This window comes from Hippopotamus amphibius, chromosome 1, assembly GCF_030028045.1.
Source record: "Hippopotamus amphibius kiboko isolate mHipAmp2 chromosome 1, mHipAmp2.hap2, whole genome shotgun sequence".
In the NCBI taxonomy this organism is placed as follows: Eukaryota; Metazoa; Chordata; class Mammalia; order Artiodactyla; family Hippopotamidae; genus Hippopotamus; species Hippopotamus amphibius.
Window position 1 is genome coordinate 20,235,063 of NC_080186.1, and position 20,817 is coordinate 20,255,879.

The window sequence follows — 20,817 nt, forward strand, 5'->3', positions numbered from 1 at the left end:
GCGGCCCCGCGCCCCCTGTCGCGTGCTCCCTGGAAGTTGCGCGCGGGACGCTGCGCAGCGCGCACTCACCTGCCGGGAGGGCCCTGCGCGCCTCTCCCGCCGCCCCGACGCGTGCGCCCCTTGCCCTCCCGCTCTGCCGCGAGTCCGCTCCTGGCCGCGCCGAGGCCGCCGAGGGGTCGTCCCGCTGTCGCTACCGCTACCACCGCAGCTACGCCCGCCGCTGCGCCCCGCGCCCGCCGGCTTTATCCGGTCCCCGCTACCCCGTGTGAAGCTGCGCGTCGTGCGCAAAAGCCCGCAGGGAAGGGGGAGGGGGCAGCTGGCTGCAAAAGGCCCCGGCGCTGCCCCGTAGCACCCTGTCCCCTGCGCCCCCGGAGCCCGGGGAGCCCACCTGGCCTGCGATGGAAAGCCTAACCGCCCCCGCCCAGCTCTGCTGCTCGGCGATTCTGAGCCTGCGCCCACCTTCCCTCGCGCGGGCCTGGCTGCGTCCCACCGAGAAGTTCTCGGATCCTGGCTTGCAGAAATCCGCTTTGGGTCCCCTGACAGCAGGAATGTGGCTCCTACACTCAGAATAAGGGGTCCTGAGGCCGGGGTTGTGTCTTCGCCTTGGGAAACCACTGATTGGTTTCCACTCTCAGGCAGCAGACGCCCGAGGTCCCCCACGTTCTTCCACTCGGGCTGGGGGACTCCTGGGGGCGGGGTATGCTTGCCCTCGGGCTAGGGCAGTAGCCCTCTTTAGGACCGGTTTTGGCTGGCTGACCCATCCTCGCCACTGAAGTAGCACCAGTTCCTCCCCTCTTGCGCGCTCCGACTGGAATCTGGGGTTGGCCGGCTTTATCTCCACCGCTGCATGGAGCAGGGTCCCGCTTCAGCAGCAGTCGCCACCTGAACAGAGCTGACACTACCACCACCACCACACCAACTGTTCTCCCCTGCCCCGCAGCAATTCCCAGGAGCCTCAGGAAGGTGCCATGCGTGGTGCTCCGCCGGGAGAAGCCGGCCAGCCCTTCCTTCCTCCGGCGCAGTCGAAGCTTCGCCCTCCCCCGGCGGCTGTGAGGAGGGAGGGGCAGGGGCCTGTGGCCCAGACACTGGCCTCTGATAGACTCTGTATATAAAAAGAACTTTGGGCTGGCGACCTCCCTGGCCAGTCACTCTGTCATCAAGGGCTCTGGGGACCTTGGCTTGGGTATGGCCCTTCACAGAGACAAGAGACTGGTGGGAGCCTCTAGCCCACACCACTGTGGACAAAGAGGCGGCTCCTTCAGTGTCTCCCCAGCAGGAGTCATCTTGTTAGGAAACTAAGTGCAAGGAGTGAGGGTGGCAGCGGCACACCTGCCTAGATTGGGTCCCCACTGAGTGCCTTTCCACTTCCTCTCGACTCTGAGTGTGGAGAACTTTTCCCGCAGGCTTCCTGGCTTTCCTGTATAGTCTAAGAAACAGCAGGCTCAGCATTAACTGGAGAAGGTGTTAAAATGCAGGTTCTAAGTCCCTGCGTCAGATCAAATGAGTCAGAATCTCTGAAGGTGGAACCTGGGGATCAGCATATTTACAAATTCCCAGGGGATTTTCTACACGGTAAAGTCTGAGGACCTCTGCATAAACTTTTATCATCTCAGACATATATTCACATGATTTCCCCAATAGATTATATGCTCTTTGAGAGCTGGGGTGTATTTTGTACTTCTATCACAATTTAGTTTAGCTCTGAACTTGTTCAACCTGCTGAGCACTTGGTTAAATACCTGTGAATTGGATTGAAATAAAGTAGACAAAATAGAGCTGGTCACTTAATCAGATGAGAGTAAGTGAGGTAGGTGCAGTTTACAGGTCTTTCTTGCGGGGCCATCTCAGTCATTTTGTAGTTTCAAACTGCCCTATGCTCAGATTAATCTTATAATTTATTTGAGGGCAAACATTTATGCTTTAAAAAAGTGTGTCATCTATGTCCCTCTTGTTCCCTTTAATGCAAAGCACATTGTAAAGTCTCATGTAAAGTGCATGGAGATTTACAAACTGGATCCAGACACATATATTCATTTTATAAAAACTTTTATGCCAGATCTCCCTTAAATTAATACTTTCCTAGGATGCATTTTAATTTATTTGCAAGAGCTTGACTAATTAAAGACTTTGATATACTGAAAAACTGCTCCACTAGTATTCTATAGCTGGCTCCTTCAGAGATCCCCAGAAGGTCCTATGCAAGTGACCTAGCAGTTTGCAGACCTCAACAATTTTATTCTAAAAATGTAGATTCCCCTATAAAGAAAAAATTGTTTCCTGCCATTCCAGTTCTACGAGGAGGATTAAGCCATTAACTACTTCAGTCGCCCACCGAGGGGAATTCAGTATGGAAAAAAATAGGAAGTAGTCTGTTCTTTGGATATGTTGGCTCCTAGGTAGTTAAGATACACATGTAATGAAAAATTTTAATGATGCCAGATTCTTGCATCTTCCCTTACATAGAAAAGCACTAAAATCATTAACTTGAAATGTCTGTTCTTTGTGATTAGCAGACTACGTGTTTTTCCCAGCAAAAAAAGTTCATATATGTCTTGGCTCCACCCTTACCTCTTCAGATCAGTTCCTTAGTAAGGTTCCTGAATAAAAGTTAACTCACAACTTTTGTGTTGTGCATTTTTATTTCTGTCAACACCTACATTCCACAATGAATCTGATTCTATAGGTCTGGGGAGGGTGTCTGGGAATCTATATTTTTAAAACTTCCGTGTTTAATGCTATTTTGAAAGTATTGTCCAATTTTGTATGGTATAATGGTTATGATTTTGAAAAGAACCTTTATCTAAAGTATTGGAGAATAAAAGGCATGATATCTGGCATTTGCCTTAAAATAATCCCAGTGGAGGAGGGAGTGATGAAAGAGAAGAAACAAGTGTCTGTAACTGTTGAAAGTGAGTGATGAGTATGAAGGGTATGTTATACTATTGCCTCTACTTTGAAATTTTCCAGAATTAAATGTTTAGGGGGAAATAAACCTCTGCTGATTCTAATGCAGTGGCCTGTGGAACTGTATTCAAGATTCATGGAATAACCCCTCTGAAGCCAGTTTCCTTACAGCATAATCTTAAAGGAGACTTGTTGATCAAGAACCCTTCACACCACCCTTAAGTGCTCTGGTTTGCGAGAGCCCTTTGTGTGGCAAAGTAGACATTCCCTTATTTGCAATGAACAGATATCTCCCTGGAATTCAAATTTCTGACTATGGAGCCTTGACTGCCTTCCTCCTCCCTCTGATAAGTGACAAGATAGTAGATGAATATGCCTATCTCACACGTGATCAGTTTCTTCCGGAGAAGAAATCTGGAAACAGAATATGGACAGGTTGTAATACTGATTCTTGTGATTTCAAGGTGAAAGCTTTTCTCTTTCTGGCCTCAAATTCCTTCAGCCTTCTATAGGCAGATATTTTAGGACTATGAAGGAAAACGTGTGTGATTGTCAAAAAAGGATAGTGGCTAGGTCCAAGCAGGAAGAGGGAGACACATGAAGGGTTTCCAGGGGTTGGTAATGTTCTTCCTCCCCCCAATCCTGCACTGTGCAGCATGGGGGATCTTAGTTCCCCAACCAGGGATCAAAAGCGTGCCCCCTGCAGTGGAAGCATGGAGTCTTAACCACTGGACCACCAGGGAAGTCTATCTTTCTTTTTTTAGTTGAAGTATAGTTGATTTACAGTGATTCAGATGTACAGCAAAGTGATTCAGTTAAACATATAATGTTCTTTTTCTTGACCTTCTAAGTAGAAGTGAAACTGTGCACCTCAGATTGGGACTTGAACCCACATGGCCAGGACTCAAACCCAGCCAAAACAGAAGATCTTCCAACTGAGATCACACACCTGGTTTCAGGACTTCATGAAGCTCAGGTGATGTCTCATCACAGAAGGAATTCAGTGAGAGACAAAGTGACAAGTAAGAAGTTTATTTAGAGATTTATTTAGAGAGAAACACACTCTGCAGATGGAGTATGGGCCATCGCAGAAGGTGAGAAAGGCACCAGCATATGGGGGTTATCAATTTTTGTAAGGGTGGGTAATTTCATAGGCTAATGAGTGGGTGGAGTATTCCAGGACTGGGCCACCGCCCACTTTTTGGTCCTCTTGATCAGCCTGGGGACTGTCAAGGGGCCTGGAAGTTGACTTGTCCGCCATCTTGGATCCATTTGGTTATCAGTTTATGTTATGTCCTTGGGCTATGTCATTCTTTCAAAGGTTGTGCCCTGCCCTCCCTCCTGTTTCAGAAGCACAGGATTTCCCTGTAAAATAGTTTAACTCTAAAATTAGTTCTGTGTAATTGTGTGTATGTAATATGTTACACAACGTTTTTTTAATTTAATGCCTCAGAACTTGAGAAAGGACTAGAAATGAAAGCAAAATCTGATTCCCTGAAATTCAAAGTTAGGGAATTAGTCTTGGAAAAACCAAAAGTGTCCATTACAGAGGTGTGAGGGTTTAAAACATTTTTGTAAAGTGAATTCCACAGAATGCTAGTTCTGGAGGATGTCACATAAATGAATAAGTTGGGAAATGCTGGGTTTTGTAGTCAATCTACCAAAAAATATTGAGAGCTTTAAAGATCAGGTGGTATTCCAAACACCATGAACTCAATGAACAAGTAATTTGTCTAAAGTTAAATAGCTTTCTTTATGGCAGGATTGCTCAGAGCCCTGAAGTTGCTGCTGAGCTCTGAATGTCACAAAGGTGGGACGGAAAGACTCTGCAGTGTTCCTCAAATTTCTAAATCTGAGGTGTCTCAGAGCCAGTTAACGGGACTCCCCAGATTCGCTCAGCTGCACCTCTCTCCCAGCCCCTTGGCCCCTTATTCATGGACAGCCTGGATGCTACTTCAGCCTTGGTCATCACCTCATCCCCTAGCACGGGTGGCTGCCTTGGCCTTCCCTGGAGTAAACCTGGGCTGCAGCAGGGCCTCCACGGTGATCGCTGCAGTGGGGGCGGCAGCAGCTTTAGCACCCTTGCCCTTGGCCCCGACAGGTTTTGTTCTGTTTTGTTTTGTTTTGTTGTAAAGTGAGTGCCTGACTTAAGCTGTGAGTGACATCCATTTCAGAAGAGGCAACCACTTCCAAAGTTCTATCCCTAAGGATCACCTTGCCAGCCACAGCGCTGGATAAAGAGCCGGGCCACCTCTCCCCACTGAGGCTCCTTTGTTTTGAAGATCTTAGTTAATTTTGCTAACTGACAATTTCCGCTACTCACTTCTTTTCTCTTCCCACACTTTAAATTCCCACGTTTATGTTTTAAATTCACCAGTAAAGAGTGAGCCTTTGATACTCTAGGCCCCCACCCTGGACCCCAATAAAAGCAGAACCCAGGACCATGCTCTCTCCCTCCCTCTCTCCACCCTGGAACTCACTGAGTGGCCCTAGGGATACTATGTAGTTTCCAGATCTTGTAAGTAATAAACATTTATTTTTTCAAAGTTTCCTGTTGGTTAGTACTTAAGGGTATCTTGAAATCATAATAAGAACCACAAGGGCTGGTCTAACCACAACATTGGTTATTGATAAACTGAGGCAGGCACAAAACACACACCCAACCCCACTGGACCCCAGAGGCTCCGCTCCTCCCACCATCTGCACAGTTAGCTGACAGATGCCTTCTAGCGTCCCCTGCAGCTGCCCAAAAGGCCAAGTGATGCAATGGGAGAGCAAGGGCATTAACTCTCCGGGAAGCAAACTCCAATCCTGAGCGATGGGAGGTGAAAGGAACCAGCAGACAGGTCTCTCCCTTCTTCCCTCCGATGATGAACTTTTCGAGGCACATTGTTCTTTATGACCTGCTAGAAGCCTCTCCCATGGCTGAGCAAGTAGCTGGGTCTCTCAGTGAAGCTGTGGCCAGCTCAGTAACAGATACATTATATTTGCTTCCCTCCTTTCCTGCCTCACTTCCACTTCCCTTCACCCTGGCTGCCCCGGGAATATACCTGAACTAAAGTATCTACTCTTTGCCTCAGGCTCTGTTTTCTCGAAAACCAGAGAACAAGGCATTGAACCGTTTTCTGGAGGGTCCTCCCAGGGCCAGTTTTCCATGGAGCTCTCATTGGGAAATGCCGGTTTAAAGGACAACTACTTTGGTGGGATAGAAACCTGGGCTTGCCGTCACTGTCTATTTCCTGCCGTACTCTTCCTATCAGGCCTTCTGTCCGTCCACCCTGAGCTCTCCTCTCTGAAAAAAAGGCTGAATGAAACCCCAGCTCTTTTGGTAATAACTGGAGGAAAGCGCTGTGCATTTATTAAAACAACATATAACACAAACTCGGTTACCGTCCCTTATGTCAGGAACAGACACTGAGATACAGTACATTATCCCTTCCTAGGCCTGTGGGTGCTACGCAGCCCTCCCACTGAGGAGAGGAAGTGGGCAGCTGTATCAACCTGGCTTCCTTCCCTTCCTTATAACAATTGCCAGTCACACAATGACCAGGCATTATCATACAAAAGTTCCTTTACAAAAAGCACCAAATTGGCATACATATACAAGTATATACAAAAATCACATTAAAAAAATGTACAAAATATTCCATTTTGCACCAACGTAGAAAAGTGTCCAGTGTAGTTGTTTCAAGCACGTTTCCAATTCTGGTTCGCAACTCTGGACACAGCGGTGGGGTCCTACTCCTAGTTCCTGCTCTCTGAGCAGAGAGAAGACACACCTCCCCATTGCCCCTCCAGGGGCCCTGACCCCTCCCACCCTGGGCCTGTCACCAAGGCAGCTGGGCCCATCCCCACCCTCCCCAGTCTCTCTGCATCTAGAAGGTCTCTCCCTCATCCATCTCTTTACTGGTGTCCTGAAAGAAAAAGACAAGAAACACAAGGTGAGATGGGGATTCAGGAAGATTCAGGGCTTACCAAGCTGCAGAGACAAAATTATCAGACTCCAATTCCTGCCTGGCCTCTTCCTTTTAAAATCAAAATAGAATTTAGCCCCCTAAATGCTGTGAATTGCAGATCCAATGCAAAAAAACTCTAGAAGGCTACTTTGTATTTTTTAGCTGGATTGGAATTCAGTTCCAATAATAACTTGACTTGAAAAATAATATTAGCAAACATGATGTTTCTATGTGCCAGGCACTGTGTTAAATGATTATCTGATTTACTCCTAATTAGAATCTAATCTTTTGAGGTCAGCATTGTTATGCCCCCAGGCATAGATGAGAAGGTCAAGGCTCAGAAAAGTTGTGAACTGCCCAAGAACACAACGCTAGTCCATGGCAAAGCGGTGATTCAGAACCCAGGCCCTTAGCTAGGCTCTGCCAGGTTGGCAGACTTGGTCGCCTACAGGGGCCAGCAGATGACGTGAATGGGTCAAGCAGGTAGGCTGACAGTGGTGGGGGTGGGCCAACTGGCAAATGCATGTCGCATCCAAAGGGGGCAGCCGCCTCCCCGCGCCAGCTCTCTGAGACCAGGCAGAAGGGCAAGCGCAGCGTTATTAGCTCTTTCCAAATTTTCACAAGGTGAAAATCCGGATTCTTAGTTGAGCTCTTCTTTTAAAAAAAAAACAGGGGCTTCCTAGGTGGCGCAGTGGTTGAGAATCCGCCTGCCAATGCAGGGGACACGAGTTCGATCCCTGCTCCAGGAAGATCCCACATGCCTCAGAGCAACTAAGCCCATGCGCCACAACTATTGAGCCTGTGCTTTAGAGCCCGTGAGCCACAACTATTGAGCCCCATGTGCTGCAACTACGGGAGCCCACGCGCCTAGAGCCCATGCTCTGCAACAAGAGAAGCCACGGCAATGAGCCCGCGCACCACAACGAAGAATAGCCCTCACGCACCGCAGCTAAAAAGAAAGCCCGCACACAGCAAAAAAGACCCAACACAGCCAATTAAATAAATAAATAAATTTATAAAAAAACAAAAACAAAACCTCCTTTTAAAAAATCTACTAATTTATGAGGTGGATAGACCTAGAGTCTGTCATACAGCGTGAAGTAAGTCAGAAAGAAAAGCAAATACCGTGCGCTAACGCTATACAGTATATGGAATCTTAAAAAAAAATGGTACTGATGAACCTATTGGCAGGGCAAGAATAAAGACATAGATGTAAGAACAGACTTGAGGACACGGTGCAGGGGTGGGGGCAGGGGGGTAGGTGAGAAGCTGGGACAAAGTGAGAGAGTAGCATTGACATATATACACTACCAAATGTAAAATCGATAGCTGATGGGAAGTTGCTGCATAGCACAGGGAGATGAACTTGATGCTTGGTGACGACCTAGGGGGGTGGGATGGGGACGGTGGGAGGGAGGCTCAAGAGGGAGGGGATATGGGAATATATGTATAAATATAGCTGATTCACTTTGTTGTACAGCAGAAAATAACACAGTATTGTAAAGCAATTATACTCCAATAAAGACCTGAAAAAAAAATCTACTAATTTAAAAAATGTTGACAACTTAATTTTTAAAATTTTGAACTTTGGGCCAAACCTGCATTATGAGTGCTCTCTTTTACCTCTGTTATGCTTTGTCGCTTTCTGTTTAGGAAGGTCATTTAGATGTAAAATAGGAGCTTTTTATTATGAATAGTTTGGGGGAGTTCTTTAAAAGTAAAGCGAACATGACTTTACCTCAATACGTTTAAAATCGCTACTGGGAACAGGAAACATCACCCCAGTGTCAAGCACAGCACTTTACACTCCGTAGGAATCTCATGTTGCCACTGAGTGAATGAATGAATGAACGAAAGGAGGTAGATGGATTTCTCACCTTCTTCCTTCCCCTCTGTGGACTCTTCCTCTTCCCGATCTTCTTCTTCTTCAGTGAACTCCTCCTCTTCCTCATCTGTGTGTGACAAAGAACAATTGCATTAGGTTGGGGCTGGTGACTCAGAGGAGAGGCTCAAAGGAGATCCAGGCTGGAGATAGCACTTATCCCACAGCCAGTTGGGGTCAACAAGCCACACGGTGACGTCAGCGGCCCAGGAGTTGATGGGCTTGTGTCTGCCTTCCCCACCCTCCTGCTTTCTTCCGACACCCTTCCCAGGGAGGGAGGCTCAAGACCTCCTTCTTTCCAGCAGCAGCAGCAGCATCTGTCGCTTGGTCTGCCTGTGTCTGAAGGGGACTTGGGGGGAGCACGCTATGTACCGCTGCACCTTTCTTAGACAGATAGATCAACATTACCTGGGGAAAATGGGACCAAAACGCCTTGATTCTCAGGGAGCAGAGTCCTTATCCTGAAGGAATCTGCTCAGCCTTTGAAATCTGCTCTCCTAGCACTCCTTGTCCAGTTTTCCGCATTCCTTAGCCTACGGAGCCGTGGGTGTCGGGGGTGGAGCACTTCTGGGGCCATCTGTTCCTTAGCTGTCTGAAGCCGAGCCCCAGACAGTGACCTTGCCGTAACCTGTGTGCTCACGCTCCCATCCTGGGGTTTCACCTTCAAGCTCTACTCGCAGGGAACATGCCCCTGCCCTACCCCCTCTCTCAAGCCACTTCCTTATGCTTTTGGGGTCCCTGAAGGGGTCACTACAGACGCAGAGCATTTGTCAAGAGTATCTGGGGAGAAGCTTGAAAGAGTTAATTCCTCCAAACTGACAAGTGGGATCTGTGCATAGCCCAGGGAATTTTTTTTGTGGTGGTTTAACCATTACCACAATTAACTACTCATAGCAGTGATCCCAGCGACGCAGCAGTGAGCCGCGGCGAGAAGCGAGATCTTAATTCCCTGCCCAGGAATTGAACCTGGGTAGCCTGGATGAAAACCACGAGTCTTAGTCACCAGACCAGCAAGGGCTAGAGGCTAGAAGCTATTTTTCCCTGGCTCTTGCCCCCAGTGAAAAACGCATTTCTCAGGGAGGCTAACACTGTAAAAGCAGGTACAAAGTTTACTATTAGAGACATAGCGTAACAACAAGTGGGAGAGCACACAGAGAAACAGCTTGTTTAGTGAAGACAGAAGCAAGGCAGAGATGCACACCTGGAGAGAAAGGGTGTGGGCGTCCCCCCTGAGGAGGAGGCAGTAAAGAGGCAGTTAAGTCATTATATAGGACAGTTCTGGGGCTTTGTTTACCTTTGGCCAATTATCTGGTTTCTTTTTCCACACCTGACCTGTCCTAGGACCCTCCCCATCATGCGTGCGCAACTTTTTTCCAAGATGGATTTCAGCCCAGAGGCCTATGGGAAAGGCTTAGCATGACATATTATGGGGTGGTGCCCCCTCCTTTTTGACCTCCAAGGAGCCTTTCTGTGCATGCGTAATGTCTCCCTTGTCCCAAGGATGGGGAGTATATGACCTCTTGATCTCTTAACAGGGTTTAGCCCCTCTCTGTCCCTGCCATAAGAGTGTCCAATTCTCAGTTATTTACCCTATTCCTGTTGCTCTTTCTTATATCGAAGTGCAGATCTCAAAATATAGACAGGAGTCTGGTCATAAATATGTAGTCCTGGAGCCCATTTGTCTCTTGCCTCAGGACATGTAAACAGGGGGCTGGTAATGAATGTCCGGCCTGTAGCTCATCTTCTTCTTTGCCTCATAAGATGTAAACGGGAGGCCAGTTGTAAATGCCTAGCCTGGAGCCCATCTATCACCTACCTCAGCAGCATTTGCGGAGAACTTACTATGTGCCAAGTGCTTCCTTGAGCTGAGGACTGTACATGCATTGCCTCATGTAATCCCCAGATGGCCCTTACTGCCTGTGTGGCCTCTGCAAGTCACTCACCTTTCTTTGGTTTTATTGCCTCAACTACAAAATGGAGATGACAAGAGAACTACGTCTTAAAGTTGTTGTATGAAACAACAGAATTCACATCTAGGGCTCAGTGCCCGGCATACAGAAAGTGCTCAATAAATGGTAGCTGTGGGTACTCTCCCCATTTATCCACAAGGACACGGAGGCTCAGGGAGATTGCTGAAGGCAGTGCAGATATTCACAATGTCAGACTGCTCACAGAGTATGATCCACTCTTGAATATCTTAGCTTAGGCAGGGCTACAGTGGAGCAGGTGATCTACAGAAGTGGATATACCCAAGTCCGTTGACATCTCAGCTTTGGGATGCATTTTGTCCTTCCCTAAGAATAGGGTATATTTGGGCTTCTGGGAATAGATTTAACACACTAGATTCTGAAAGCTTGCAGGAGAGCTGACCCAGGAGGTGCTGAGAAGCTTTTCTGTTTCTCTTGCCAGCCCACTCACAGTTCTTCCCTGATCCTGCACAACCCCTACCCCTTTTTCTTTCTCTCAGCAGATCATTAGAGCATCACCTTTCAGACAAATGCAACATTCAGCAGAATTGCATCCACCCTCTCTTTCTTTGTTTGCTAACTAGCTACCTTTCAACTGTGTAACCTTGAGCAAACTATCAACATCTTTGTTCTCCATCTGGTTGCCTCATTTTCTCTTATTATTTTCCCTCTATTATTGCTATGGTTATATTGTTACAATTATTATAGGTACCTTACGGAAGAGTAATCACAAACAGAAGCAAGGACAGAATATGGATAAATTAAGTGCCTGAGTTTCCCGGATTATAGCAGTAAGAAGCTGAAGCTAAGACTAGCTTTAGGCAATAACTTGTGTATGTCTGGTACCTTACAAAGGCCTCTGAATCAATATCTTATTTGTTGCAACAGTAGCATTCCATGGTCATTATCAGTAGGCCCATTTGTTACCTAAGTTTAAAGTCACCTAAGTTTAAAGTTAGGAGATGATGCTCAGAGAGGTGGAGGGGGCTGCCAAAAGGCCACACAGATAAGAAGTGGTAGAACCAGATTTGACCTTAGGTCTGCCTGACTCCAGTTGCACCAAGTTGCTCCCTGTAGCAGATCCATACATAATTCATTGAGGAACAATTATGCACCAGGCACTGTGGTGGGCTCTGGGCTCATCCAGAAGTTGGCTGTATGAGTTTGACTGATATCTGGGCATCTTTGCTAGTGTACCTGCCTCCACGTGGGACTCAGTGGGAGCGAAGCTGATTTCCTGGGGAAATAGCCCCTTACCTGTCCCAAAGTCGATGGCCCTCAGGGTGTCTGCTATGTGCTCTAAGTCCAAAGTAAAGTAGTCCATGTTTTCGAAGCCTTGCTCTATCTTCCCCAGCTGGCAACCCTTGGAAGCTTCCACAATGCTGTGGGGGAGAGAGAAAAAGGAGGGAGGGGGCACAGTGAGATCTCTGGCCTCAGAGAAGGAAGGAGCTGTTTTAGCTCTAACTTATACCAGTGCACGTGCTTGTGCCCACACCCAGGCCTTGCACCCAGCAGCTCCCCTGGGTTGAGTATTTCCTCTCCAGTCACAAGCAGAACGGATGGTCCAAGAAAGCCAGGATGCAAAGGCCAGGAAAGCTAGGCTGGGGTGAGACCCTCCCAGCAGACCTAATGTGAAGGAGGAGACCCTTTGGACAGAAGTCAGAGGCCCTGAAGGGAACTGGGGCCTTGGATCATAGCCCTGGAGAGACACTGACCTTTTGATGAGTTGCTTGGCGCTCTGTGCGGGGAAAGAAAGAGCGAAAGGTTAGGATGGCAGAAAGGGTAGCTCCAGGAAATCAGCAAAACCAGTGACTGGGCGCTGCAGATGGGCACTTGGTGCCATTCCCTAGCCCAGTTGTGACCTGCTCCCCGGCTTGAGCTGAACAGAACTTAGATTTCTCCCTCTGTCCACGGTCTGCACAGGTCTTGGTCACCATCCTAGGACCCTCCCATTGTCCTGACAGGAAGCTTGGATTCTAGGAGTATCAGTCTAAACACTCTTAAACTCTGAAATCTTCAAGATAAGAATCATATTCTAATCACCTTTTTATACCCAATGCATAGCACAAAGCCTGTCCCACAGTATGTGCTTAGGAAATTTTTATTGTACTTAACTCTTCCTTCACAGAATCTTATAGCTGATCCTTTTATGTCTCCCCCAACAAGCTCTTCTTTAGCAGGGCTGTCTCATTCATCTGTGTCTCCACCTCAGTGGCTGGCCTACGGCAGGTGCTCAGTTAACAGTCTCTACACAGACACTATATTTTCTCGTTTACAAAGCCACTTCACAAACATCCTTTTATTGATCCTCATAAAATCAGTTAAGAGGAAGGAAGGTAGGAATTGTTACATGCTCACTTTACAGATGAGGACACTGAGTCTCGGAGAGCTTTAAATGACTTGCCCAGGGGCACATTCTTTGGTGACTGGTGATGGAGCACGACTTGACCATCAGACAGAGCTGTTCAGTTGAGGAGCCCACACCCTCCCAGTCCTGCTCACCAAGAGGAAGATGGCCCCGCCAGGCTCATCCAGGGACTGGATGGCTGTCTCCACCAGCTTGGTGGACTTGTCCAGTTGCTCCCGGTACTGCTGGATGAGGGCCTCAAGGAAGCTGAGCTTCTCTTCCTGCTCCCGCGTGATCCGTTGCAGCAGCTCACTCTTCTTCTCGTCCAGGATGGCATACAGCACATCAAACTTCTGGCTCAGCTCTTCCTTCACCTGGTGACTGTTCTCCTGGGGACAGAAATTTTGCAGTCACATCCTGCAGGTCCTCCTTCCTATCCCCAGCACTTCCTTCCTGGGATGGGTGTGCTAAGAATAAAGAGTCTGAAGCTGGGAGAGATTTAATGCACCCCCATTTTACAGAACACTAAATGAAGCCTTAGCAAGAAGAAAGCATTTGCTAAGGTTTCCTAGCCTCTTAGTACACTGGAAACATTTGGAGGCTGATGTCATAAAGAAAGCTACAGCTTTCTTCAAAATTAAAGACTCTAGGGTCAGATGGGATGATGTACGTGGGCCTCCCCAAGTCACACTCTTCCTCCCATTTTAGGACCAAGACCAGATTCAGGAAGCTCTGCATCATTTGGTCCTCAAGGAGGTGGCAAAGCAGCTCCTCCCCCAGCGGCCTCCACCCTGAGGCTCCCTTCTGTCCAACACTGGTGCTACATCTTAGTTTCCTTACCTGTAAAATGGGTGTAATAACAGCATCTCATCAGACTGGGCTCTAGTATCCTCTGTCAGACTGGGAGCCCCTCATGGGTAATAACAACATCCCTCTTCCTTCCTTTGAACCTGTCCTTCACACAACTCCTTGTCCACCAGAAATATAATGATCCCTTTCCCCCATCTCATTTCCAGGTCCCCACCTCAAGGAGAGATGGAAAATCATGGGTGCTTTTGCAGGGGTAGAAAACTTGCCTTCTGCCTCTACAGCCTTGCTACTCAATGTGTGGTCCATGGACTGGCAAATCCTGGGAGCTTGTTAGAAAAGCAGACTCTCATACCTCATTCTAGACCTACTGAACCAGAACTTGAATTTTAACAGGATCCTAGGCTGATTTGTACGCACACTAAAGTTGGAGAAGCTTTAGTCTACAGCACACTGGAGAACAATGCTCTAAAAACTACTACTGCTGAATAAATACTGGGGATTGTTGGCAGGACACCACCTGAAGCCAGGGGCCTGGTGTGTCTTGCTCACCACCCCGTCCTCAGTGCTTTTGGCAGGTCCTGGTGCACAGCTGTCCTCCAGAAACGTTTGTTGAGGGAGTAGACGAATGGATTCATCAGTCCCTCCCAGACCATCCCTGCTCGAATACTCCAGGCTCCAGGCCCATCGGGGAGCCACCCCAGAGACCAGGCTGCACTGGGAGTCTTCAAACCCCCAGACAAAGGTATTCTCCCCCTCACCTTGGTCACTCGACTGGAGTCCTCCAGCTGAGTGATGATGGTCTGCACTCGGTCGTTCCCTGCCACCAGCATGGAGATACAGTTACTCAGCTCAGTCTAGATGGGAGGAAGGGGTGGGAGATCAGGAGAGGAGAGACAAACATCGTCTCAGGGTCTGCCCTCTGGGAAGTGGCAGCAAAACGGCACCCTCACTCCCCTCTCTGCTAGAAAAAGCCTCTTTCAGAGGTGCAGCTCAGTTCCAGAGCAGAGAATATCAGAGAGATACTGCATCCCTCATTTTACAAATGAGACCCAGAGAAGGGAAGTGAGCTGCCCAAAATACACAGCAATGTGCTGACAGAGGAGGGGCTCATTTTCAGGGATGAAGGTACCCAGAAAAGAAAGAGGTTGGAGAATTCTAGAAGAGAGAGATCAAGAGAAGAGTGGGAGGTGGGGAGGAAAGAGTACAGAAAGGGGAGCCACAGCTTACTGCACGTACAGGATGGTGGGGCTCCCACAGGCCCAGAGGCCCAGGGAGAGGTCTCAGCTGCCTCCTGCTGTAGGGGCATCTGGGGAGAAGTGACCGGCACTGGAAGAGGTATCTGGGGCCCAAACCACACTGGATTGAGAAGTCATGACTTGAGAGAGCCTTGGTGGCCCAGCCCTGGGATCTGCTCTCTCCCTTGGGGCCACACCCAGGTGCTCTCAAGTGACTCTAAGTATAGCTCATGCGCTCAGCCACCTCCCCAAGGAAGGCAAGGGCTGTTGTCCCTGTGGCCTGGCAAGTCCCTCCAAGGGGACTATTCCTGAAAGGCCGGCTCAGCAGATCTACAGGGATCAAATCCGCATCCTGAATCATCTGTCCAGCAGGGTCAGGCTGGGGGTGGAAGTGGCTCAGGCCAGTACCTTTTGTCCCTGGAAGACACTCTGCAGCGGGGCCACCTCGCAGGCCTTGTGGGCCCCAAACACCTTGCACATGGAGCACGTGGGTACCTCACACGTGAGGCAGTAGATGTTGATTTTCTCGTCTTCATGCTCCTTGCACATGGGGTGGTTGCCTTTCTGCAGGGGCCGACTGAAGTGGAGAAGAGTCGTAAGTCACGAGGGGGGGGTCTCGAGTTCATGTCTCTCTCCCCAGCCCCAGGAGGCCACCCCAGATCTGTGAGCTGAGCTCTCAGGGGTTGGCTGTCCAGAATACTTTTCATCCTCTGAGGACCCAGGACCAGCGAAGCCAATGACACCAAGACTAGGATTCAAAATCCAGCGATGGAGTTGGCCCTGGGCCTTGCCAGTGCAGGACGTGGGAAGGGTTGTAGAATCCCAGAGTCGTTTTGAGACATTTTCGAGACGAGGAGACTAGGTCCCAGAAAGGTGAATTGACTAGCCCAAGGTCTCCCAGCAAGTCAGGACACAAGAGGCTAGAGTTCATTTGCTCTAATTATAGTCCCCATGCTCTCGGTTACAGCAGGCTGGGCTCTGAGTGAAGCAATTTATACTCATGGCCTCATTGAATTCTATATTTAATCCACTAGACTGTAATCTCCATCAAAGCAGGGAAACTTGCCTATTCTCTTCACCCCTGAATCTGCCGTGTACAGTGTCCGGCATGGAGAAGGTAGTAATTAAATACAGGTAGAAAGGATAAATCAGTAAGCATGCCATGAAGGCATCCCAAGGCTCTGAGAGGGAGGCAGTATATGTGCCCCAAGTCATACAGCTAGAACACGGGCAGCCCCGGGCTGTCTAACAGCCCAGCATAAGCCTTGATTTCCAGTCAGAGATTCTTTCCAGGGTCCAAAATTCTTTTTCTCTTTCCTCCCAAACACACACTCAGGAGGACTTTCTCCCTTCGTCTCTCTCTCTCCTCTTAGGGCCTCTGACATGTTTCCTGTGTTTCTCTCAGGGTCGCTTCCTCCCTGAGATTCAATGTTCTGGGTCTAGGTCTTACCACCGCAGCTAACTATACACTCATCTAGAGCCAACAGCATGTGTGCCCACCTCCGCTTTCCCAGCTCCTGACACAGCAGGCAGCTCACGATGACCATGTCAGTGCCTCACCTCCGAACAGCCTTACAAGACTTATCACACCCTGGGCATTATTGTCCCCTCCAGGTCTTACATAAGCCCCTTTCCAGACTTGCCTTTTTGCATCTTTTAGTGCAACCCCCTCACACACGCCCCACGCTGGCAGTGCTCTCCCTTTGTCCCCTGTCTCTACGCCCTGGGATGGGAGCTCTGGGGTGGTAGTAGGTGTAGAAGTGAGGCAAGATCCTGAGGGCCTGGTGTCTGTGTCCTCCATCATCCCAGATGCCCGTCCTCCCAACCCCAGGCGCCAGCATCAGGGTTCAAATCCAGATTGTTCTGCCACCTGCTCATTGTGACCTCGGACAAGTGATTTCACCTCTCGGAGCCTTGGTTCCATCCCAGAGCTACTAGGATCGTGGCAGTTCTCTGTAATGAAAGTGTAGGGCCTGGCACAGAGCAGACCCTCAATAGCTATCATCATCATTCAACTGAAAGGGTCCAAACACAACATGCTCTTCCTACATGGACACTATTTGGGGGCAATATTGATTTTATTATTATTATTATTATTATCATGGTCCGTAATATAAATGCATTTCATAGTGTTGAACTCTAGCTACATAAGAGGCAGCAGCGGTTAAGAATGTTCACCATGGAGTCCGTCAGACAGGCTCCCTCTCAGCTTCACCACTTCCTAGCCAAGTAGCCTCCGGCAAACCTCTGATCCTCACAGAGCCTCCATTTCCTCATCAGAAAATGAGGGTAGGAATGGCTTATAGGATTACTGTGAGGATGAAATAGGGATAATGCATGGACAATACTTAGCACAGTGCCTGCACACAGTATGTGCTCAATAAATATTTGATATCTTTAACATTTCCCATCAAAATCCTGCTCAGGGACTTCCTAGGTGGTGCAGTGGTTAAGAATCTACCTGGCAACGCAGGGGACACAGTTTCGATCCCTGGTCTGGGAAGATCCCACATGCCTTGGAGCAACTAAGCCCATGCGTCACAACTATTGAGCCTGTGTGCCACAACCACTGAAGCCCACGTGCCTAGAGTCCGTGCTCCACAATAAGGGAGGCCACTACAATGAGGAGCCCGTGCACCACAATGAAGAGTAGCTCCTGCTCACCACAACTAGAGAAAGCCTGTGTACAGCATCGAAGACCCAATGTAGCAATAAATAAATTAAATAAATAAATAAATAAAAATCCTGCTTGACAGTCACAATAGCAAAGCTTACTGTCCCTTTCTAGAGACGGGGGAAATGGAGGCCCAAAGACTTATCCAAGATCCTACAGTGTGTGAGTCACAGAGTCAGAGTACAAACACAGTTCCCAGGTCAGAGCTTTCTCAAACAAGGACTGATCTGTCACCTTTTTGGGGATCAGGACACTGCCTGCAGGCAGGCACTTGGTGAAGGTTTGGGACCACAAGGGCCATGAGGTCAGCAGCCTGGAAGTCTTATCAGGACGTCCTGATTTACAAAGTTCTCTCTCATAGCTGAGTCTTTCCCCAGTTGGAGGCCCTACACTGCACAACCTCCACTACGCACAAATTCTGCCTGAGAATGAATGGCTGTTTCACAAACAGGGAGACTTGGAGCTAGATGGACTGGGCCTGGCCCCCGCAGTTCTACTTGTCAGCTGGGAAGCCATGGGTAATTGACGTCACCTCTTTGAGCCTCAGCTTCCTCATCCATGAAATGGGATGATGAAAGCCATGCGGATCCATAGGATTGCTGTGAGGCAGCAGCAGGAAGAACTCCCAGTGTCTCGCGCTGTTGTTATCACTATAGAGAAACTGGCTATGTTCTCACGGGGCGCTGTCTCTGTTTATCAAGGCCACTTAGCTGGCTCTGGTGCCTCTCTCTTCCTCTCACATCTCATTTCCCCCAGGTTTCTGTCTCAGTGTCTTCCAGGAGGACAGCCTAATGTCTGGGTCCCCTCCCATTCATTGGGTGACACCAAGAGCCAGAGCTGGGGGATAAGATGAGCCTCTGTTCCTGCCTAGGGAAGAGGGAGGTGGCTCTCTGGATTGGCTAGAGTAGCTCTTCTAGCTAGGGGACTGGACCCTGAGCAGATGAAGGAGGACGGGGCCTCGGAGAGCGGGCTCAGAGGATGGCTGGGGAGAGGGGATGGCCTCCCAGCCACCCGGTGAACTGACCTGGAGCACTCCTGCTTGTAGATGTCAATGATGTTCTCCACCAGCAGATTCCTCTGCAGGCCATACACTCCGTGACGGTCCATGATCACCTCATGGCGGCAGGAGGGGCACCGGAAACGGCCTCCAGACATGGACACTGAGCCAACCCGGTTGGTCCAGTAGGGATTTGCAGCCTGCTGGTGACAAGGGCAGAGATGAGGCCTGGGCTCCCTCCTCAGCCCCTTCCCTTTCTGACCTCTGACTATCCTTCCCCCTGCTCACCCCAAGCAATCTCATCAAACCACATGACTGAAAGCTTCCCACGCTGAAATGAAAGAACCAGCCCACTTACACAGGGAGCACCGGAGAAGCAACTAAACAACCAACAGGTTTGGAGGTCAGCAGCCCTAGGCTCAAGTCACAGTAATTCTCTGAATGACTTTGGGCAAGAAACAGTTTCTCTCCAAGCCTCAGTTTGCCCATTCATGAAATGGGCGTGTAATTAGAGCCAGCTCCTAGGGCTGCTACTTTAAAGAAAAAATAGTGAGAGATCATTCTGTAAAGTGCTTCTGGGAAACTTTGAGTCCTGCCTCCCAGCCAGGATGCACATCCACTCCCATTCTTTTCTTTTTTTTTTTTTTTTCTTCTTATAAGAGGATTTTTTTTTTAAGAACTTTTATTGAGATATGACTGACATACAATAAACTGCATATATTTAATGTGTACAATTTGATTTTTTTTCTTATTAGTAATGGTATACATGGCAATTCTAATCTCCCAATTCATCCCACCCCAACACCCCCCACCCCTGCTTTCCCCCTCTCCCACCTTGGTGTCCATATGTTTGTGCTCTATACCTGTGTCTCTATTTCTGCCTTGTAAACCGGTTGATCTGTACCATTTTTCGATTCCGCATATCACTCCTATTCTTTTCCTAGGGAGATGAAGCCCCTTCTGCCCCATATTATAGGCAACAGCTTCAAAGGGGAAGATACCTCTATTGCTCAGTGCCTCTCGGCCACCCTCCTCCTAAAACTCTGGGCCCCCTGCCACCTTGGAGCTGGCTCCAGCCCCCGGGGTCTGGTTTCTCTCTCCTCTCCTTCTGTCTCTCCCACTTATCGCTTGAGGCATTTGACTCCTGATTGGAGAGTCAACTGCGGTGCTCGGGCCGGGTGGGGTGTCTGCAGGCAGGGTGGGGAGGGGAAATGTACGTCATGCAGAAGGAACGGGGCAGTCTGAGCCGTCTCCCTAGCCCCCTCGGCCCCTTCCAGGGGCCTCTGCCGGCGTTCACTTCTGAGGGGGAGAAACAGCCCCAGTTCGGAAGGGTCCCGGGCTAAGAGAGAAGTTTGCTTTTGGTTTTCATCACAGGACAGCTGAGCAGCTGCTTGGGGCCCCAGTTCTAGGCCATGCCCAGCACTGACCTGGAAGATGTCGTGGGCACACTTCCGACAGAGGTTGTGTTGACACGGCAAGATGACCACGGGCTTGGTAAACATCTCCAGGCAGATGGGGCAGATCAGCTGCTTCTCCAGGTTTTCCATGGGGTTCCCATCTTGGATCAGGCTTGACTTATAATCCATGTTGTCAGGAGACGTGGGGACCCACCTAGCTGCCTCCTTCACCTGCCTCACTCGAAGCAGACCTGAGGTCTTGCCTTTGTCACGAAATATCCGCTTGGAGCCTCTTTGTCTTCTCCTGGCGCCCGAATTCTGCGTTGGTCTGAGGCCCCTCTGATATTTATAGCTGGACCCTGGTCACATGAGCCCCAGGAGGGGACCAGCTGAGCATTCCGATGCCAAGCGGCTGGTGAGGCTTGAGTTTCCTCCAGGCCTGAAAAACCAGCCCTCTCGTATCACATGGAAGGGTGAGCAATCACTGTTCCCTTGAGACGGGGGTCGTATACAAGGACAGCTTGTTCGTGGGCAGGCTTGGGGCAGGACTGGGTACCCAGGGTTTCCTTCAAGAATTAGTTTCCTCGCACAGCAGGCTGGTAAGGAGGGAGTGGGCCCCTGGCCTCTGTGGTGTTAACAGCCAGTGCC

The 20,817-nt window shown here is 49.1% G+C and overlaps 1 protein-coding gene across 1 annotated transcript; it reads right to left on the bottom strand.

The window, feature by feature from the left end:
* Positions 1 to 6,240: 6,240 nt before the first annotated feature.
* Positions 6,241 to 20,473, bottom strand: TRIM63 (tripartite motif containing 63). The gene is made up of 9 exons (XM_057700849.1): positions 20,200 to 20,473; positions 18,800 to 18,972; positions 15,510 to 15,678; positions 14,625 to 14,720; positions 13,212 to 13,445; positions 12,425 to 12,447; positions 11,967 to 12,091; positions 8,738 to 8,812; positions 6,241 to 6,818 (listed from the first exon to the last, which is right to left on the bottom strand). The coding sequence occupies exons 1-9, from the start codon at positions 20,356 to 20,358 to the stop codon at positions 6,808 to 6,810; spliced, it is 1,065 nt and encodes a 354-aa protein (XP_057556832.1). The 5' UTR covers positions 20,359 to 20,473; the 3' UTR covers positions 6,241 to 6,807.
* Between the last annotated feature and the right edge of the window lie 344 nt (positions 20,474 to 20,817).